This window comes from Anomalospiza imberbis, chromosome 5 (genome assembly GCF_031753505.1).
Source record: "Anomalospiza imberbis isolate Cuckoo-Finch-1a 21T00152 chromosome 5, ASM3175350v1, whole genome shotgun sequence".
Classification (NCBI taxonomy): domain Eukaryota; kingdom Metazoa; phylum Chordata; class Aves; order Passeriformes; family Viduidae; genus Anomalospiza; species Anomalospiza imberbis.
The window spans coordinates 34017949-34040545 of record NC_089685.1 but is presented as its reverse complement, the minus strand read 5'-3'; the positions used below and the strand labels follow the sequence as shown (position 1 = coordinate 34040545).

The following is a 22597-nucleotide window of genomic DNA, read 5'->3' as shown; positions in this document are numbered from 1 at the left end:
GTAGCAAGTTTGCACACTACTTTAGAAAATGTATTGAGCTAGACCTGATTGAAAATTATGAAATAAATCTCTGTTATAATTAGCCAAACAACTTTATATGGTGGACCTAGTGGTTTCAAGTGTAATCGGCAAGTAAATTATACCAAAATTGTTGTCTTGATCTTGAAATTCATGAATAAAGAAGTGTGATACTTGAAAACACGATCAATGCAGCACCTTTCTTCTGCTCTCCCGCTGCTGCTCACATGGCAGAAGAACATTTTACTTTGCTCGCAAGCGTTTCATTACAGATCGGCGCTCTCCCGTGTCTCACATCGACAGTAACAAATTGTTGCTCCCCAGTTATACAGGGTCCCAGCGGACCTAAACTCTGCTCGAGTGAGTGGGTCTGGCACTGACATTCCTGCCGCGCCTGGCTGGGCGCTTTGCAGAGGCAGGGGGACAAAGCCCTCGCTCCAGCCGCTCTCCCCACAACAGGCGCTGGTGACAGCGAACACGGGGAGGGTCGGCAGCCACGGGCAACAGGGAGCGTAAACACATCGCCCGGGCGTTCTAGGGCGGTACGTCCGTCTCTGCATTTTTTATTTTTTCACCACCCTCTCCGTTCTTTTTAACGTGATACAGTCAAAAGCAGCCAGGATGGAGATTAGCAGGGGGAAGGCAGTCAGAAAAGCGACGTCCGAGGGAAGGTCTGAACAAGAAGGTGGATTAGGATCTCCTGACCGGGTGGTTGGGTCGGGTGAGGTGGCGAAGGCGGACCGGCAGCTGACACGCCATCGCAGAGGCTCCAGGAGGGTAAGAAACTTGGGTTTTTCCTTTCTCGAAACGTTATTTTTGTAGCAACATAAGGCGGCATGCGCGGACACGTGATTTTTTTGTAACCAAGACGCCTAAGATGCCCCAGGCCTTGCGATGCATTAACAGCGGGTGCCTCCCCGTTGTGCCTCCCCAGACACGCAGCACCGTTACCGGGGATCAGTCTTTTAGCGTGGACAACACGGAGACAACAGCCCGCGGCAGCACCGCTGCGAGCGGCGCCGGCTGCCAACATGGCCCTCAGGGCAGGGCCGGTGGGGAAGCGGCACGGCCGGGCATTCCACGGCCGGGCATTCCACGGCCGGGCATTCCCCGCCCGCCCTGGGCGGCCGCCGCGCAGGCGCCCGGCGAGCCGAGAGAGGCGGGCTGGGCCGGGCCGGGACAGGCCGGGGCCCCGGCTGTGCGGTGGCCGCGGCTCCACCATGCCCGTGCGGTTCAGGGTGAGCCGAACGGGAGCGGGGCCAGGCGGGCCGGGCACGGCCCCGGGCGCAGGGGGCGGCAGGAGCGGGGCTGCGGCCGGTCCTGGGGTAGCGGGGAAGGGAAGGCCCCTCCGCTACGGCACCGGCCAGTAAAGACAGGAGTTCTGTCGGGTGACAGCGGCTCCAGGCTGTGTTTGTTCTTCAGATCATTCACTTGAAGACATAAGATGCATGGTTTTTTTTTTTTTTTTTTTTTTTTTTTTTTTTTTTTTTTACGTTATTTTTTGGTGCATGAAATGCTTCCACGTTTTCTCAGCAGTACTTTTTGTTCTCCGACGGGGGTGGGTTTGGAAGATGCAGAGCAACCTGCCAGCTTAGCTCATGCTGCAGCCGCGTGTTGGTGATTTTCCTTCCTTCGGAGATCTGTTACCGGCAGGAGCAATGAAGCAGGGTGTGCACGGGTGGCCTGACAGACTCCTCTCTGTTTGCTGTAGGGACTGAGTGAATACAAGAGAAACTTCAAATGGAGAAGCCCAGAGTTTTGTAGCCCATCCCAACAGCAGAAATCCTTGTGGGCAGGACTTCGGTCGGATCAGTTTGGTAAGTGCCCCTGGAAACTGTGCTCTTTGTTGCAGCTAAGGCCTGGAAAGCTTCGCTGTGATGAGTGCATGGCCACAGTGATCTGGTGGTGTTTACGGTTTGTGCACTTTGTAATTAAATTAAAACCATAGTCTTGGTCATCATTTAGATAGATTGTGGTTTTGAACTCCATATTCTTTATAGCTACTGAAACTTTAATTTCAATTAGTGCTATTTATATAAACCTTATAAAAAGTAGTTTCTGACGTGCAGCATAAACTAAGACCCAAACATGAAACGCAGGTGCAGTGTTAACCCATATAGGTGTGTCGAGGGTGGGATTGGTTTATCTGTGATGAATGGAAATAGTAAATAAAATTCCATTTTTAAGAAGAGACTAACTTGGGGCAAAGTTTGATGAGGTAAAATTGTTATGATCCTAACAGGTACAGCTAACTGAAAGAGAAGGTCAGGCACTACAGCGAAAACCTTGTGATACTGTAGTGTAGGATTCAAGGATTATAGACATTATCATGACAGGGAAATGTGGGAATCGAAAGCAGGAGGAAAAGGAAATAGCACTTGGATTGAAAGGCCTGTAGGGAGCTGAGGAAGAGTGATGACAACTGCAGTTCTCTGAAAAAGAGTTGTAAAAAATACTAATTATTGTAGTAGCACAAGGCAGAGGAAAAAAAACATTGGTGCAGTTCACTGCAACTGCAGTCTAATTAAGAGTACAATGCATTTATTCCTACAATAATAAGTGTTCTAAATTATGGCCTTATAATTAAGAACTGACTACTGACAATAGGGTTAACCACATTCTTTTCACTGGCTGTGATAGTTTTCTTGTTGTTCAGCTCCCAGAATCAATTTGCACAGGATTGTCCTGTGGACATTTTTGCTTTATGGGGTTTGATCCAACGTGGTTCTGGACCACCATGTTCCTGTCTGTTTAGTGGAAAGTCATTTGCAGGTAGGAAAGAGCAGAGAATTTCACAGCCATGCACATATTTCATAGTCTGTTGCTGCTCCAAGCTTTCTAGTAATAGGTTGTGTGATAAACTTTCAGTTTATTGTTGTTATAGAGTGATATTACGTCTTCAGTGAATGTTTCTGTTAAATCTAATACGTTTTTTTCTCAGGAATCACAAGAGAACCAAAATTCATTTCCAAGAGAAGGGTACCTTACCGTAATCCACAGATTTCGAAGTCCCTTGAATGGACAGGAGACTGTGATTTGAATGACCTGCTGGAGACTGAAGCTGCAGAGTTGCACACTGACCACGACTGCAACAATGGGAATCAGGAAAGACTTGAAACGCCAGAAGGACCCAGACTCACCCCAGAAGTTCAGTCACATGTGGTAGATTCTGGTGGTGAAATAGCTCTTGCCCTTGCAGAGAGCAGCATGAAGAAATCACCCTCAGAAGCTCCACCAAATCAAAATGAAGCATTTTCACCTCCAAAAAAGGAATCAGAAAAAATGCGTAATGGGGTAAGGGAATAGGTTTTTTTTTTAAATTGACCAGTCTAAAAATTACTAACAGTAATTTCATACCCATGCTCAGACTCTCTTGCCCAACTGTTTCTCTCTTTCCTTGGTTTTGTATTTTGATACTCTTGTAGCTTCTTTGTTGGGAGAATATTAGATTTCTTAATTCAGTAGAATTTGCTCTTCATTTGCATCTTTGGAATGTGTCATCACTGCTGATTTCAATTAAACAAGGATTTAGCCAATAATACATAGATTTTTGGGGTAGTTGACTATAATGAGAAAATGTACTTTTCATTCATTTTGTTCTTGAAACCAAAACCCAAACTGTTGTTTTGAAAGTGTGTATTGAAAGATGTTTGAGTTGCAAAATATGCAGGAAAGGGAACAATCATTGTATTTTTTCTTTTTTTTTTTCCCATTGTCAGTTTCACAGAGCCCTTCAGAGGAAAGCAGATGTAAATATCCCCAGAAATTCTGAATATCAAAGCCAGTTTGTCTGGAAGAGTCCTCATGAAAAGTCACCAATACTTGCAGCTGAACAGGTAACATTATAGAATCCAAAAAGCAAATGAATACTTTCTTTTATGTATCAGCAAAGTTTTCCTTTCAAAAAGATTTCCTTTTTTTGCTCTTTTGGTGGAGGATTGATGAACTTTAATGTTGTTACTTTTTTTTTTTCTCTCTCACTATACAAAAGTGTAGCATAATTGGATTTGTTTCCATGTGATTCTTTATCACAATAAAGGCCTAAGTATTTGTTCTCCTTAGGCCTTATATTTTGTTCTTTCTAACAGGATCCTGTTCTTCTGTTTGCATTAATTTATCTGTGTTGCACCAGTTTGTTATTCTCAGTCTCCATCTCTGTGCACATACACTTCTAAGTCCTAAAGTGTGTCTCTCTAGTGTTTTTTTCTTTCGTGAGAACAGCTTATAGTTAAAAGTGGCGTTTTCTGATTTTAAGATACTCTTGTGACATTTTAATATATCTCATGAGCTTTTGGGTTTTGTGGGGTTGAGAATGCTGCTTTTTCTGGTGAGACCACATAGAGTAACTGAGTGTGAGACTGCTTTGTTAATTAACTGTTACTGGGATCAGGACTTAGGAGACTCTGTCTTCTGGTCATTCTACAGTGTCAAGCAGGCACTTCTGCACTTGTCTTCTCTTTCTTCAGTAACATCTTTCAGAGGCAATCAATGTTGATAACTAAGATAATCCTATCCTGTCTTTTTCTGTTGGAGTACCAAGCAGGTAGATTTACTGCAGGATATGTTTCCCAGCAGCCCATTATCCAATGAAAACTCACTGAAATACATGATATAGAGAAGCCAAAGGACCTTTTGAGGAAGAGGCAGTTTCCAGGAAGTCATGGAAAAAGTCAAAGAGAATTCCATTTGATTCTGTGTGCAATCAGTGTGATAATTTCATTATTAATGCTTGTAAGCATTTTACTTTTTTTAGAAGAAGACTTTGTTTTTTTACAGCTTACACAGAAGAAGCAGAAGCAGTGAGAATAAGTCTGTAGGCATTACACATCCATGGATAAGTAGAACCTAGGGAAAATTTAATGATAAAAATTATACATATTAACAAATTGTTATTGTTCACTGAGAATATGATATGACTGAGAATATACCTCAATACTGACAATCCATTTCCTTTGAAGAGATTCTGTGAAAATATCAAAGTTATCCAAGTTAGGTTATAATTCAGACCTAAATTCTCATAGCAAATCTATGGAAAATGCATGCTTCTCACATATGGCAAGGTTGTGAAATTCGGAATCCCATGACCACATATTAGGCAAATTCTCTACCTGGATTTATAATACTGTGATAGTTGAAAAGGAGTGGATTTTAATTTGCCCAAGCTCTAAGCATCCATCTCTAAAACTCATTGCAGTTTTTTGTTACTTATGAGCAGGACATATACTAAGGACTCATATGGAAGTTTTATGGCATGCCTTTAAAAACCATGATCCTACATACAGCTCTGAAGGTGAACAAAAAATAAACAAACAAAATCTCTGATAGTAAACTTTAGTAAGAACAGTGTTTCATCACAGGTTTAACTGTGTCTGACTTGGTCACTTTTAAATGTATTTAAATTTCTCTTTAATTTCTTTTAGAAGTTCATTAGTCTACACATGCTGTATTTGTACAGATGACTCTCTGCTCATATGTGAGTGTATTTGTGTGAAAAAGTTAACAGATTTTGAAAATTTAGCCTTAATGTAAACAAATCACACTTTTTTCTTTTTTTTTCTTCCTCCCATGTAGCTGATTTGCAACACAAAGAAATCCATACCTCCAGTTAAACCTCCTGCCATTACTTCTGAAACTACATATGAGAGAAATGCCAAGGGGTCTCCTCCTGTTAAGAGTCCACAAGAGAGAGGTGTTACAGAAGAGAAAGAATTTCTGGTGTGTTAACAAGTAAATACTTCTCAGAAAGAAAAACTTTAGTAGTAGTTCTGCAGTTTTGATCTGTTCTGTATGGGGGTGGGTTTAGGTTGCAATTATTAGTGTTGCTAGTGACACTGGATTCAGTAGTGGTTTTTCTGTAAAAGATGGAAAATAATTCTGTACAGCTCTGCTCTTTTAGGGGCTCTGTAGAGCTTTTTTTTTCAGTTTAAAGTTTTAAGTTTCTGAGTTTTGAAGTGATTTTATTTTTTTTGCTGTTGTTCCCAATTGATGCTCTTTTTTTAGTAATTAGGATAGTTTCTGTAATCTAAATCTCTGATTTTTACTCTGGTACCAGTGTTGTGTCTTGGGGTGCAGTAGGGCTAGATGGGAGGTCTGGAACTTTTTGAATGTCGTAAATCAGAGATAGTGAACTTTCTCCCCACAGTGGCAAGCAGTGTCTCTGTATTCTTTCCATGTCACCTGACTTGCTTCCACTGGACATACGTCTTCCTTTTTTTTTTGCCTTTCTGAGTCAGCTCCCTTGTGACCTGTTCCAAAAAGCTGTCATTCTGTTTTTTTAGGAATCTTCTGGCCTGGGTTGTACCAGTTGTGTGGTGCCCCCAGTTAATCTGAGTCTCCTCACCACCCATCTCTGTTGCTGATAGAACAGAAAGAGCCTTGTGAGACAAGGTGTTCATTAGGACCACTGATGAGCTAAAGGTGTACTTAACATGCAGTGCCTTGGCTTAAACTAAGCCATTGATACTTCTGACGGGATTGTTGGCTTGGAGGTTTTATCATTTAAAACTCAGCTCTGCCCAGTTTTTAAAATTCCACCTGGGGATGAGAAATTTTATGTCCCCTTTTGCCTCTTAGTAGATATGAAAAAAGCTTGAAAAGCCTGAGGCTTTCAGGAAGCATTTATCTGGTTTTCATACTGGAATTTCAGGTCATTTTTCGAGAACAGCTAAGAAATGAAGTAAGAGGAGTCATGAGAAGGGAATTTTTGTGAAAATGCCTAAAAAATTGTTGTTTATGCCAATACCTCGTCTCTGATGAGTATCTTGGAAAGGTTTTGGGGGGATTTTGGTGGGCTTTTTTATTTTTTTAAATTGAATTTGAACAGTATCTGTGAAGATCTCTAGCAGAATCAGAAGTCATGTATTACATTTCTGAAATAAAGAAATAATCAGGAAAAAAAAATCTTTGGTGCAAAACCCAAACAAATCAATCTAAACATTTATAAAACAAAATAAATATTTTAAAACTTACCTTTTGGACTCAGGTTAGAATGTGTAGATAACAAATTTTATTTCTGTGTTTCATGTGGAATTAGTTCTGTAAAGTGGTCACAATAGATCATCTAGCTAGCAGAATGTTGCATTCAACTTTGGCATTTTGCTAGTTTATTTTTATGTTAGCAAAAGAATGTGGTATTTTGTATCAAATATTCAAAATATTAAGTATTTTGTATTAAATATTCAAAATAGCTAACAGGAAAATTAACTGTTTGCAAGTGCTTGATGTCAAAAGAAATAAGAGGGTTTTCAGATTGTTAGCTAATGTGGTATTTTTAAAATTATCTTTGCCTTAGAATAAGAGGGAAGAACCGTTTCAAAAACCAGCAGAAGATGCAACAAAACAAGGGAAATCAGAACAGAAACATCCTAAACAAAATAATAAGCAACATATCAGTCCAAAGCCCCTCACTTTACATACAAGTCGTGGGTATGTATAAAATAGGAAAACCTAGACTAGTGGGTAGGTGTACAGCAGCCCAGTATTTAGGATGATGGACTGTGGACCTTTAACCACACCATGCTGCAGTTGCAGGGGCAAATGCTCCTTGCAGTGCTGAGATTGAGCTGTTTGTGGGTACATCAAAACCTGATGTTAATTTCCATCCTCTCCTCTGCACAGTGGAAGTGGAAGCTTTGTAACCACTCCTGTGCAGTTGAACCTTGTGATGCAGTAACAGTAGTAGTAATGAATACAACATGAATGAAATAGAATCAGTGCAGTGCTGCTGCTAAACTTTCCACAGGTGCTTTGGAAGTTGTAGTCACCTTTCAAACTACTTTATCTACTGTGCCCACTCCACACCTTAAAACTGTGGTGATTGTACTTGATGTCTGCTTATTCTGATCTGTAAAGCCTTGTGTGCCTGAGTAACAAAAACAAACACACAAGGTAAAGGAAAGAAATCTGTCCTGTTTAGAGTAATCTGGCAAGCGTAGAAATGAAGTGAAATTGTATGTTATTGAGTGCTATCAAAGTATCTTTTTATTTCTGCCACATGCCTACATTGCAAGAATTGAACTCGTATTTCCATTTCATACACATCTGAGATATGTCAAAAGCAATAAAAGCCAGGAAGTAGGCATTTCAAATGCATAGATTATTCCATCTCTCCTGTGCTTCTGCTTAATGTATGCCCCAGCAATTCTCTCATTCTCTGTGGCAGTGTTAAGGCATTAAATTGAAGATGGGAGGGAAGACTTACCTGCCTAAATGCTGGTGGATATTGGGAGTTGATTACAAAATGATCACCCAAAATTCTATGAAATGAAATTGGTTTATGGAAAAGTGAGTAGATACAGTATAGCTAAAACCTTTGACTACTTGGTTTTCATAGTCTTTGCAGTAGATTGTAGTCAGTTTTGCAGTGAGTAATGTGCAAAATTCTTGATCATACGCTGGGGCTCTTTTCATATAAGGGCAAATTTCTGCCTCTTATGCCTTCAGTGTAGTAGCACAAGACAAAATTATCTTAAAAGTCACTGGGCAAATAGCTGTAAAAATGTGCAAGTTCTCAATATGCAGACAGGATTGTTACTTGTATGCAAGCTGTGTTGCAATCCATGGCCTGCTTTTGCTTTTTGCAGTATCACTGGGATCCAGGTTCGGCAGTATTGTGTTTCTTGTGCTAACTCATTGGTTTTGCAACTAAAAGTGAAGGCTTTCTGTCAGTTTTAAAGAAAAGGACATACTGAGAGAAATTTTGAATATAAAGGGTTTTTTGACCTTCATATTTTTTTACAAGGTTCATTTTATTCTCTGTCTTTAGTCTTTTATGACCTATTTCTGAAGAAAGATTGAAAAATAAGGCTTTTCCACCCTGTGCTGAATATATAAAAATTAAGTTGGTAATGTTCTGAAGCATGATTAAATCCAAAAATATCTTTAGCTTTAAGCTGATACATCCACAGTTCAGTGCTTAAGGACTCGAAGTACCACTTACTGCCTGCTGTAGGTTACATGATATTAATTTTTCTATGTTTGTATGTGTGTGGCAGAAGGGAAAAATGAGCCCATCTTTTCAAGTACTGAGGCTTTTTGAAGATCAAAGCCACTAGGACAAAGATGAATTTATACTGACCAGTGTTCTGGCAGTCAGATGTTTCTAGCCCCAGCAGCTCACCCCACCCATATGCAGAGTGCCTGTAAAATGGAATTCATATAAGGAAATGTCTCAGACACATTAATGCCAAACCGTGCATTTTTACTTAAATGTACCTTCATCAGTGACTTAAATCAAGGTCCCACACTTTGCATTGAAGTAATTGAGGCTGATGTGTGTATTATGTTCTGGCTGTCAGAGCAAAAGCTTCTGGTGGAAGTGTTGCAAGGAGAAAACAGTAGGAGTAAGTACTTGAAGGGCTGCCAACTGTGAAATGAGTATTTTTCACAGCTTTCCTAGTTGTGTTGGTTTGAGTTGTTGTCTGTGCATGTGTTTTTTGTGTCTCATTGGCATTTAGGTACAGGTATATTTATGCTTGTTGAGTAACTTTAAAAGTGTTCTTAAAGAGTATTCTGGATATCAAACTTTACTCTTTTTTTTCTCCTCATTCTTGATTTCTTAGGAAGATGAACACTGAATATAGGTCAAAATTTTTGTCTCCAGCTCAGTATTTCTACAAAGATGGAGTTTGGTCTCGTATTAAGAGTAAAGCTCACAACCAGGTGAGTATTCTTAGAAAATCTGAAGCCCAAGTATGCTTTGTAGTTTGATTTTTAGATGCAAAAACTTTGAATTATGTTATTTATAAGATACAGCTTTGAGATTGCAGTGCTAATGACTCAGGCTCCCAAAGGTGAGTATGCAAAGACAATTAGATTCTGACAGGTCAGTATAATGCATAGGAAAAAAAAAAGAGATTATGAGACTAAAAAAATATATTAATGTGACCTCCAAAGAGAGGGAGAAGTTTTGTTTCCCTTGCAATCAGGATAATTCAGAACAGAGTCTCTTGTGACAGGTAATGTTATTCTTGATGTTCAGCCCAGCTGTAACAAGCAGAAGTGTTCAAAATACAGGGCTCAGTGATAGGAGATTCCAAGGGAATAAAAATAAAAAGGACAACATATGTATCAACCTAGTTGGCTTTATGGTCAGGCTCAGTTAGTAGCTTACCATGCATGAATCCATTCAAAGCAGTCCGCTGAATTCTGTCATACACGACTTAAAATAGAGAATTTTTCTTGCAAGTTTCAGTCTATGTATTTTCTTGTAGTTTATTCAGAAGCTGCAATCCATATTATACTGTATATGAAGTCATTTGACAGAACTGTGAAAATGCTGAGTAGCTTCAAGATCACAGCATTTCTTAGCATTATTAAGTTTGATTCCTGAGTTATTCAAGGAAATCAAAACATTAATAGTGTGCTAAGAAACTGCTAGAGCTAGCTCTGCAATTCTGATTTCACTGAATTGACTTAGTTTTCTCCGAGGTGATAGAGGGAACCTTTGTGGAGCACCTGTGTGTGGGAAATACTTGGAAATGTGAGTTTCCTCATCAGTTTGGACCATGGTGATGTGGAAGGTAGAACTGGAGGAAATGGTTCTAGGGTGCTGGGTTTTGATAATATAGGTTCTCTGTGAACATAAGGTTCTCTGAGAATTTCAGTAGTCTGGTAGCTTTCAGTTCTGTGTTTTCTTGCTAGATTTAATCTAGCAAGTAATTTTCCTTTTAGCGAAAAGAAAGAATTTCAGAATATGTACAGAATGCACAATGAGGAGTAGATCTCAAAGTATATTAAAGTATGAAATGATTCATAATCAGAATTTGTGTATGCATGCATGAGACAATCCATTCTTTGTAAACAGCCTCAAGAGGATGTTAGAGGACCGAAAAGAAGCAGTGTTTTAATTTTTATATGCATATAACTAAGTAACTAAGATTGCAAAATGTTATGAACTATTGCATGCAGCAGAAGTGGTATACTGAATGTTTCTGTAAAATATTATGTCATTTTTCTGGCATATAATACTTTAATTTGTTGAAGTTGTATCATCAAACATTCAAACCAATAAGGAGCAGTGCTCAGCTTCAAGAGCAATTGACTGGTAGGCAACTAAAGGGTGGGCCTTGGGATATAGTATGTTTGTGGTACAGTCAGCTGGGAGGAGACACTGCAGTACAGTGAAAGAATGAGGAGACTGCAAGTGAAGGATGGATGTTAAAATTTACATGTGGCATTTAATTAGAGTGAATAAAAAATCAAGGATTTCCCCACACTGTCGAGATATGTTTGGATTGCATCAGACTTTTCCACAGAGATTTTCTTGCTGAAAAGGGAATTGCAGGAAACTAGAAAGAAGCTTCTTGGCATGTGGGTGACTTTCTGTCCAAAGCAGACTTTCTGAAGTTCTGAGTCCAAACAGGCAGATACCATAATGGAATCCTGGTGTGACCTTAGCCATAGTGATTACTTGTAGGCTGCTTCTGTGCAATTTATTATTAAGGAAGCTTTTCAGCAGTTGAATAAAAAAAAGTCTTTTCTAATTATGCTTTTGAAAAATTAATGTGGGCAATTCGTAATTGCATTAGGACTCCCTAGGGCCTGTGTCCTGCTGAGTTAATGCTGCCTGCTGAGTTGCTGAAGGAGATGGTTGTCCTTTGTACTTCTTCACAATTCACAGGAGACTCAGTATTCTTCCTCCCCCTGCAGTACCCTGTTGCTCTGGATTTACATTCCTTCTGTTCTGGCTATCATCATTAATTTTTTATTCTTCTAGTTAAAGTGAGTAATCCAGTAAATCACTTGCACATCAAACTTCAAATTCTCCTTTGAAAATGACAAGCATATCTTTAATGGGCTATTCTTTGGAAGTTTAGTGGGTCAAATTATGGGATGTTAGTTGGATCCAGTAACTTTTAGTTAGCTGGATCCAGGAACTGCTGCATCCAGTTACTTTTAGTGGGATGAGCTGAGTTTAGCCCACTAACTCTGTTCCTTACTGGAGGAATGATGTGAAATCTATCATGAAGGAAGAATAAAAAAGAAAAGCTATGAAAATGTGGTAGAGGAAATGTCAGTATTACTTTCCTGCTCTTTGGCAAAATACTTATTGCCTGTGGACCATTTTTTAGTAAGTCAGAATTCACACAATATCACAAAATTGTTTTTAATAATTTGAACATAAACTTCTTGGTTTTGCTTTTTCTCCCTGCACTTTAATTGTGTTTGGGTGAAGGACACAAGACAGCAAATGTTTAAATGGTCTTAACTGTTAAAATGATGGTGTATAATGTTTGAAGAGGGGGTTATCCCTTTTATTGTTTTGGAGTAAAACTGACACCTGAACAGTTTTGTATCTCATTCTTGCAGTTACTGATAGCCTAGAAGGAATAACTTTGATACTGTGTCTTGCATACAGTAGCACCCAGACTTCTTGTATTAATCTTAACTTTTCAGTAATGTTTATGTAGCTGGAGACAATTGCAGTGTTTGCAGCATACAAAGTCAGTATTACACCTACACGTAGATCTGTTGATTTGAATTTATCATAAATTAGTGGGGAATGTATTTTTGAGCGTTGATATTTAGAAAGCTAAATTAATTTCCTCAAGCTTGGCAAAAAACTGGTGGAATCCCAGTGCTGACTGTACTTGTTGGAGAGCTTTTATTGAATCTCAGGGAGGCAGCATAGAGCTATGTTGACAGGTTTTTAGTATTTAATTTCTTACTTAGACTGAAGTAAAGTTAAAAATATGATAATGACAATATCACTCTTGAGTGTTGAGAGGAAAAATAAGAAATTTAAAAATGACTCTGTATTCTTCTCTTTAGGCATCTCAAAACACCCTAAATTCCATGTGGTATATGGAGGTTGGTTGCATCCAAGTTACTCTTTCAGTGTTTGGAGCACTGTGTCTGAGCGCTGATGGAAAAACTAGAATCCAGCACTAAACTTATTCCTAGTTACTGCATAAGTTTTTGTGCTTATGGAATGAATAATTGCCAATTTTGCTTTGGTTTCATGGCTCAAACACGCTTACTGAATATATTATATTTGCTTTACTCTTCTTACATGTACTGTGGCATGCAATGCAATGTTTGTGCTGTGGCTGGCCCTGTATTATGACTTGCTTTTCTCTTCTAGCTGCCAGTAGCTTATGCAAATATTTATAGTAGCCTAATAGTGAAGTTTGAACAGCTGTGAAACTTACGAAACCTTGATGTGTAGGTGAGAGAGCTTCGAGAAAGAGCAAAGGCTTATAGGCAACGAGTAGAGGGAACACACTTCTCCCAATACCATTTCAATCAGATCCTGTCTGATAATAACAGTCTTTGGGATGTGTCTTCGACTTCCAGTTCAGAAGAAGGAATCAGCAACAACATCAGAGCACTAGATCTTGCTGGGTAAGGTTGTCATTCTTGCCTGTTACTCTGCAGCTTTGAAACTGAGCAAAATGCTGAATATAGGTTTTTATGGAAATAGTTGTTTTTTGAGCACTTCTCATAATCTAATTTGCTGTTTAAATTGAAAATACAGCCCTAATTTATGTTGGATTTTTGGAAAGGGTAATATAGAAAGAGTCTTCATAAAATCTAGTTTGCAAATGGGATGTGCTTAAGCATCAGATAAAACTGCCGTGGCAATTTAACCGTTCATCATGTCATCCGTACTAGTTTTTAATATCTGAACTGTTCTTCTTGCAAAGAACTGATCTGGATGGATGTGTTCTGTATAGACACATGTATATTGTGCAAATCAGTAATACAAAATGCTTTGTTCTTTCTTACCCAGTGTTTCTGAAAAAGAGGCTGCAGCAAGCCCTTATGTGCTAAGGCAACCTGACTCCAGAGAACAAGCTCATCAGGACAACACAAAGAAAGACATGTCAGATGCTTTAACTGTTCCAGTCAAAAGACGTTTAGTTTGGGATGAACAAGAAGGTACTGAAGAAAGGGAAAATCAACAATCAACAGAAGGGAAGGAGGAAGAAAAGTCAGATGAACAGGCTGCAGTCATGGCCCAGCAATTAGAAGAAAACAATAAGGATTCTAAAGAAGTTAAGAAAACTGAAGGGTAAAACTGAATGTTTTTTTGATGTATATATACGTATATATATACATGTTTGTAGGTTAAATAGTTTTTGTATTTAAGAAAATGTGGTAGTACTTCTGTGTTGAACAGTATGAGAAGGTTTAAGACACTGAGCTGGTTGACAGAAGTGGACCTATCATTAAAAATACTAGATTTCTAACTTGCAAGACAGAAGTTTATAGATTCATGAATGATTCTAATGTTTTTCTCCAAAATGATGAAATATGCAGTATGGGCCTCTTAGAACAGCTACCAAGTTTAGTGAAAATTGTAGCTCATGATTTACTTCAAGTTGACAGTGTAGAATTTGATAGGACAGGATACATGCTAATATTGTACTTAGGCATCTATTTTTCTTAAAAAAAATCCTGGAGAAAGATTAAGGACTTAGGAGAAAAAAAAACTAATAACCAGTAATCACCAGTGATTATGTTACTAAGCACAGGTGGGAAGAATGTGGAGGGGTATATACAAATATTGGGAGATCAGCTCAGTATGTGCATAGTATAGTATTTGACATTTGAGAGATCCAAATTGTATCTAGTTTCAGGAGCCTCTGGCTTTTACTGTGTAAGTTTTGCATACCTTTTTTTGTAGAATGATATTTTAGTTTGATAGACATTTAATTCTGAATACATTTGACCCTTGTAACCATGTCAGCTATACATTTTATATTCCTCATTGCATCTTATCTTTGGTGTTGCAGCACTAATCAAAAGTAAGAAATTGTAATTGTCTCCATTTGGAATAGTACCATGTATTCAAACAAAAAAAGTATTGAGATGTTACACTTGAACAGATATTAAATGCTGGCTTTCAAAACCATCATCTAGAAACTTTTCTAAGTTTCTGTTTAATTCTAGAGATAGTCTAGTTCCAGAGATGTCTCTGATTGACACTGTCAATTTTCTGTCATCTTGCATTGGGGTTCTGTGTGTTCTGGGATGTGCACTGGATTCAGCCATGCAGAGCAGCTTAATGCTTACATGATACACCTTCTTGAGAGCTAGAAATGAGGAATTCTTTGCCTAGATGTGTCTGTCATGTACTGATAGATTCAGGTTTCTCCACATTGTGGTTATGCTGCCATCTCCTTTTGAAATGCACCTTGAGGCAGAGGACTGTAGTGGTAGTGCTGATGTATATTATATGTATATACACAATAGATAATGTATGATATTTACATAATATTATTAATATATTATGATGTACATTTAATAAACTAGGGTTACAGAAATTTGGGTCATTTGGCTTCATTTCCACCACATTGACTGAAGAATGTCAAACCCACACTCCCACCTCTAAGGCAGCAATCATGTTCAAAGTTTTTCTGGGTTCACAGTTTTCCAGCTCTCTTGTTGAGCCTCTGTATTGTGTGGCAGTATGCTCAGGGTTTTTCAGGACAAAGGGAGCCTGGATTTATAGCTTGAGACTGTTGAAAATACAGAAACTGAGGCTTAAGGGGTGGAATCCAGGACTCCCCTTGGCAAGCAAATGTTTTAGTGACAGGCTGTTGAGGTGCTAAGGCCTTAACTATCTTGCCTTAGGCTTCATTGTAGGAATGGATTGGAAACAAAGCTTGAGTGCAAGACTCCTGAGTCCTTCTTTAGCTAATCCTGTAATCATTATTCATTTTTTTTCAGTGAGAATGCCTTAGTATTGAACACTTCTGCAGCTGTGTCAGATTCTTCTGTATCTTCAAGGAGAGGCAGCAGGCACCCTACTCTGAAGCTGAGATCACTTGCAGGAACCCCAAGGACTCATCATGATTGCACTACCGCAGCTATTGGTAAGAAGACTTGCAAATGCAAAGCAGTATTTAAAGAACTAAAGAAAAAAATAAATAATTGAATTAATTTATTAGGTTATTTTATGTAATAAGGCATTTTTCATCTTTTCCAATACAATAGGAGGTACTGTTCTAGCGTCTGCTTCTAAATTCAAGTCTTCATCTTCACCTCAGAGAAAGCAAAACTTAGCAACAAACCCTACAAAAAAAAGGTCCTTCCAGGTGAGGAAGAAAAATAGAAAACAGACTTACCATTATGAATTTTAGGAATGTTCTTTTTAAGTAATAATGAACAATTTATTTAAGAAATCTCTTTCTTGAGTTGTTAGTTGCTGTCTTAAAATTGTCAGTCTCTGTGACTAAAAAAGGCACGTCTGAATACTTTGGTTTTTTTGGGGTGTCAAACAAAGGAGTTGAGACTACTGGAATGAGATTAGATGTGTTTCAGTTTGGCTTCTTTGGCTAAATGCACGGGATCCATTTACAGAAAAATAAAAAGGTTGCCATTAGAATTTCCCCTTAATGTTATTGTAGCCATTGACATAGGGCACAACTCCAGATTGCTTGAGCTGGAAGAAATTCAAGAGGGAGAGGCTGGGTGCTTATTTAAAAGGTAGGTTAATGTGCCATAATAGTTTCACTTTTCCTTTCTTTTACTTTTGTGCTGCTTCTACTTTGCAGCTTTGGTAGTTACTAAAAGAAAAATAGAAACATCTGTGAGTTGTTAACCTCAACATTTTGATAGTTTCTTGTCAAGTTCTGCTTGCGCCATGTTCTACGAAGAAAGCTCCATTTAACTGCATACATCCTCTGTAGTAAGTTCTGTAATAGAAGCAGACAATTGCATGAGAAGTTGGTTATGCTGTTACAAAATCTAAAAAAATCACAGTTTTAGAAAATAAGTTCTTGGTTTGACCTGATTTGATTACTTTCAGTCTATGTTAAATGCTTTTTATTAGGAGCAGATTTTCTTGACATTCACAAGCTTGGAATACTTTTTCTTTTAGTACTTGCATGAGAAGTGTAAAAGTGTAAAGTCAACATTTGCTGCATATGTGAGGGTCTGTACTTGGAGGCTGTATATGAGATGTTGTGGTTTTGTGTTTTTTTTTGATCCTTCCTTTATTTTCTTTCTATTATGTTTGTAGCCTGATGTGAAAATGGAAGCCACTTCACTCTTTAACTCTGCACCTGCTGGGCTGGGAACTGTGGATCCTCTGCCACTTAGGCAGGTTCAGTGGCCTACTAACAGGGTTGCTGATGAACAAGTTCCTCTTGCTTTCCCCCATCAAGAGCAGTCAAAGTCATCAAAAAGCTGCTCTGTGCCTTGCTGGAGTCCCTCTCATCGTATTCAAGGGACTCTTAAGGATCCAGAATTCCAGCATAATGGTGGGTTTTGTTTATTACTGTGTTAGAGTGATGCAGGGTGTAAATGACTACTATGCAGTGCTCAGGCCACGAGGTGCTGAGCTTGCTGCCTACAAAGAATGTGCTGTTTATAAATAAAAGCTTTTAAACTATATGGTTGGTTAGTCTTGCTGAGGTGCACAACATCCACCTCGCTGATATCACTGTATTACAGTGATCAGTTTGTTGTCTAATTTTGCTTTATTAATTTCAATAAATACTACGAATGAGAATAATTTGGTTTAGCATGAACAGCTCTAAATTTTAATATTTAAGCTGCAACTGGATAGTGTGACACTCTTCCAGCTGCAATTGCCAACTGCAGTGTGTAAGTGGGACCTTTATGATGTAGTACTATTTTGAAAGAGTTGTGGATTTCTGAGAGGTAAGCTCCTTAAAATTATTTCTGCAGGATAACGAAACTAGAAAACGGTCTCTAGAAGGTTTATTGGATATTGAGAAAAAACTTTTCTTAGCTGACGACAGATTTTGTACTGAAGCATTTCAAAAGTTTTTAACAGTGTTAAAGGGTACTGGGGATGTAAATTTGATAAAGACTTCCTGTCCCCTTAGTCTCTATTCTGGTAAGATTTTCCATAGCTGCTTCAGGTCCCACAGTTCTTGGTCCTTTGATTAGAGGAGATTAGCTAAAAAGTAGTATTTCCATTTTAGAACAGAACAAGCAGTTGTCAGGTTAAGCGGGAAGAATTTTCTCAGAACCAGAATGTGCTGGTTTCTGGTTCAGCACCTTGAGTGCAGTTCGTAAAGTGACTTGTAGCATGTACCAAAGAATGGTGTCTTGAGAAGAAAGCAGTGGAGCAAGATTCTTTTACCTCATCTTAGGGTAAAAGAGTCTGGTAGAATTTTCATGTGTACTATTTATAAGACTCTTGTTTTGGAAATAATGTTACAACATTTTTAGATGTTCTAAAATGAAATATTATCCGTGGTCTATTTTGAAATTACTCAAAATTATGCCTTTTGACTTTTTGTCCTAGGGAATCTTGGCAGTCCAAAAGTGAGAGCTTTCCAATTGCCTCTTCGGGAAAGAAACTGTAATGATGAAGGTATTTCTTGTCCCAAAGTATTATTGTAAATCAAGTATGTAGCCTAAATAAATTTTAACTTTTGTAAGAATGTGAGATGTTTCTAAATGCAGTAAGTAATACTGGTTTATGTGTTTGCCTGAATAGCTACAGCGTATTTTTATCAAAATTATTTGAATATGTTCAACCTAGTAATCTGAAGTAGGAATATGAAGGTTTAGGGTAATATGAATAAACCATTAAATGTGGCTGAAAATTAACAGACCATTGTGGCTCTCAATATGGTTACCCTAGGTTGGTTGGTTCAATACCTTAAATTGTTTCCTGCCCACATATTTTTAAGCTTTTGTGTTGATAGCAACCAAAGGAAACTGCAACGCAGCCCAAATTGCAGCTGGAGTAACTTTGGTTGCAACTTTAAAGGTACCACAAACTTCAGGATAAAGGTTTTGCATGTAAGACTTTAGCCCCAGATATGCAACATAAAATGATCCCTCTGACTTTAATTTTCCCACCTGTCCTCTGCTCAGTGTGTTAGGGGTGCTTATGGCTTGCTCTTATTCTGATTGCTGTTTTGGGCTTTTTTTTTAATGTTTATTTTAAAGTTAATCTACAAGAGCAGCCATTGCACAGCTGCATCTTCTTGGCTTTTTTGTGGGCAGACACAAATAAACTCTTTCAGTAGCATGAGTCAACCAAAGGCACTGTATCTGTCATACACTTCTTCTTAGTGTGGTGTCTGAGGTTGAGCCTGGTGTGGTGCTGTGCTAGTTGCAATCACCTGTGTTTGGTTCAGCTCAGAGTTTGGCAGAGCAGGTTTATATCTGAATCTGATTGCAGTTTATTTATAGTTATACAACCAAAAGCTTATTTTTGTACCCCTTGGCGCTTCTTTCTCCTTGGGTTTTAACCAAGGTTCAGGCTGATTCTCTGTTTTACTCATTGCAGTTGGCTGCAAAATATGTGGGTGGTGCAGATGGCTCAGCCAAGCTTCTGTGCAACTGCATAAAATATGCAAAATCCTGTAGTAGTCTGCAGCTTGCTGCACACAGATTGCTGCCCACAGATTAAATGCTGTAGCTGCTGTTTTTTATTTTTTCCCTGTGAGCTGAATGGTAATGTATGAACTTGCAGAAACAGGTGAAATGGGCCAGCTCACAGATACTTTGTATGCCCATATTTGTTCAGGTACAAACCTGGGAGTTATTCCAGTGACATGTTGGTTTGCAGAAGTGCAGTTTACAGTTTTCTCGTACGTGGGGATATAGTTGTTATACATAGTGTGTGTAATCCTGTTACAGGTTATTAGGATCACTGTATTCTAAGAACTTAGAAACTCTGCTGAAAAGTTAATTCAGACACTGACAGAATACTGGTGCTGTTTGGATTGAGTAGAGGTTGTTGTTGTTTTTTTTTGGTTTTTTTTTTTTTTTTTGTTTTTTTTTTGTGAGGGCTCTGGTAGCTAGTGATACAGTTCTTTCTAATCCATTGTAGGAGAATGTGTGTAATTAAGGTCATTTTGAGAGCATCTTGACAGACCTGTAGAAACATTTTAATAATGCTGTTGAAGAATTATCATGTGCTTTATCAGGCAAGCAGCATCAAGACTGATTAGTTTTAGGAGCTTTACTGTGTGTGAAGTGGACCCTGTATTCAAAAGGAAGACCCTTCAAAAGTATATTTCTGAAGCCTGCTTCTTGTTCTTGTGGTAAACTTCTGTTTTCTTCAGAGGACACGTTCCTTTTAGCAGCTTTTGGCACACTAGCTGGATTTGGCACAGAACGTCTTCTCTTGGCAACATGGTTTCTGATATTCTAGTCATATTATTCTAAGGTTGTCTGCTTTGCTTGAAGCAGTCAGTTGCTTTCAAGAATATGTCACTACCAGAGTCTAATCTATATAGATTTCAGTGGCAGAGGAGCAGTGCCTGAGATCTTCTGACACAGAAGAGTAAAGATCAAGGTGACTTGGAGAATTGGGCGATTCCCAGGTGAACACAGGGGTTTCATTCTGGAGTTTCGCAAGAGATGGGCACGTAACTCTCTTAAACTTACCTGACATACTAGAGGCTTCCTCGTGAGGTTCTTCTCCGGCATATCAGTTGCCAAGTAATTGAATTGAATTGTACTGTGGTACTGTTTTAGCATCCATTGTGAAAGAGGGCATAAAAATATTCAAAAATGTCAGCTGTGTTTGAATATGTATGTTTAATCTTCCTATTTACTTTTTCCCTTCTTGCTTTCCCCACAGATGACAGGTTGTCTGAGATTTCTGCTCGCTCGGCAGCATCTAGTTCTCTTGCGTCTCAGATACTGGAACGAGCTCAGAAGAGGAAGGATTTCTGGGGCAAGGCATAGTCTTTCCTTCCTGTTGTATAGAAACTATTCTGTAAAATGATGTATTTTGTATAGCTTGTAGTGTACATTTTAAAAAATTGTGATTGTAGGTTTCACACAGCATCTTTTCACTTACCATTGATATGACCCAAGTTTTAGGACTTGCTATCCCAATTGAAAATTAAGTATTTAAACTGATGATGTTAAAAATTAATGTTCTTTATATTTGAGAGTTAGGTCTTAATTCACTATGTTACAGCAGCCTTGTAAGGCTTTACTTTTTTTACAGTGCTGTGCCACCTTTTGACACTGAGATAATTTTTTTTTACGGAACCTGTGTGTGACTTTTCAAAGTATTCTGCAGTTGTGCAGTATGACCTGGAACAGTATTCGGGGGCAACACTAACGTTCACCAAATACCTCAGTTGCTTTATTTTATCAAGTTATCTTAAGGGCAGCTATGGTATATGTGTTTACGTTACTGTATGAATTTTCAGCATAACACAGTGCTGTAACAAAGAGTTATTATGTTTACTACTTACTGCTTTTAACCTTTTACCAAAAAATTACAATGTCTTAATGACACTAACATAGAGTGTCATTAACTGTAGAACAAACAGGAGTTTAAGAAAAGTGAGGCATTATGGTTTGTTCATTGTTCCCAGGTTTTTGGCCAGGATGACTGTCAGAGTTCAGAGTGTACAGTACTGCAGCTTGTCAGCTATATTGATATGAATGCTTGTCTTGTAGACTAAGACACGTGTTAGTGTTAATTTCAGCTTTTCTAGAAAAAGCTAATTCAGCCACCATAACCAGTGGTGTTCCCCAGCTCCACTTCAAACTCAGGTATTTAGGACTAGTGATCTTTCTAAGTAAACTCAAAATAATTTTTTTTTCTTGACTTTTACATTTTAATTACCTCTTATCTTAGTTTCCTGTTTTGGAGAGACTGATAGCATTATGATTGTTACAGTGAAAAGTGTTTGTGATTTATGCTGACAGCTCATTTTATCTTTCCAAGTGATGCAGACAAGTTAAAATGAAGTAGAGGAAATAGGTGGCTAGCAAGCAGTTTAGTTCTCTGGCTTCAGGTTTTAATACTACCTAATTTGAAAATTTTGTACAAGAACAATTTGAAATTTGTACACACTTGATTGCATTTTGATTTTGTATGTAATTATGTATGCATATTACTGAAAATAAAAACTGTTGTTTGCTTTGTTTCTATTTAAGTTACACTGGATAATTTGGCAGAGCCTATTACATTGGCATTTCTCTGTTTAGTTCTCTGATTCACCTGTTCAGCTCGAATATCTGTGGACTTAAGAAAGACAAGATGTTACTCAGAGCTGATCTTCAGAAAGAGTAATTTATTGAAGCTAGGTATGTTGACACTAGAAATCACAACTGACTACAGGTATTTTAAATGGTGACTCGAAGCAGATGGGTGCCACACAGCCTGGAAAGGCTGCAATGCCCAAAGGGTCAGTCCCCAACAAATGATTTAAAGAGTGAGTGAATTTGTGCTGTCCAGTACTGATCATGTTAGAAAAGGGTGTTCGCTTCTTCCAGAAATTGTATGTTACAATAGCTTCCTACCAGTGGACTTGTTTGAAACAAATCAAGGTATTTTATTTTATCTCAAGGGCTTCTGGGATTGTTCTGTGGTGTGCACTTAATGTGTAAGTTTTAATTGGTCATAAAATTTCTACTGAAAGGGAAAATATGTAACAGTGTTTATGAAAATTTCTGGTTTTCCTCTAAAATGGTAGTTTTGTAGTGGAAAACCTAAAGGCTAAGGGGAAATATTTTTGTTCAGTGTGGTATGTTACTGTGATGTGGGTGCATTAATTTTGTGGTACCTATCTACATTAGTCATATCAACATGTTCTCCTTGTTTTCCTGGCCAAGACCTCTCATCATCTATTATTTCTCTGTGATACCTGTTAATTGACTTTTATGAACTGTG

The 22597-nt window shown here is 38.3% G+C and overlaps 1 protein-coding gene across 4 annotated transcripts; it reads left to right on the top strand.

Annotated features, from left to right (window-relative positions):
- Positions 1 to 590: 590 nt before the first annotated feature.
- MDM1 (Mdm1 nuclear protein) lies at positions 591 to 21851 on the top strand. Of its 4 annotated transcripts, none has more exons than XM_068190168.1 (15): positions 591 to 795; positions 1730 to 1835; positions 2960 to 3312; positions 3738 to 3854; positions 5590 to 5733; positions 7310 to 7443; positions 9579 to 9678; positions 12790 to 12828; positions 13187 to 13362; positions 13751 to 14032; positions 15694 to 15839; positions 15961 to 16061; positions 16988 to 17228; positions 18245 to 18313; positions 20543 to 21851. In XM_068190168.1, the coding sequence occupies exons 1-15, from the start codon at positions 640 to 642 to the stop codon at positions 20647 to 20649; spliced, it is 2271 nt and encodes a 756-aa protein (XP_068046269.1). In that variant the 5' UTR covers positions 591 to 639; the 3' UTR covers positions 20650 to 21851. The 4 variants fall into 4 exon arrangements, with proteins under 4 accessions (XP_068046269.1, XP_068046270.1, XP_068046271.1 ...); XM_068190170.1 differs by lacking the exon at positions 591 to 795 and adding an exon at positions 1207 to 1256; XM_068190169.1 differs by lacking the exon at positions 12790 to 12828.
- The last annotated feature ends 746 nt before the right edge of the window (positions 21852 to 22597 follow it).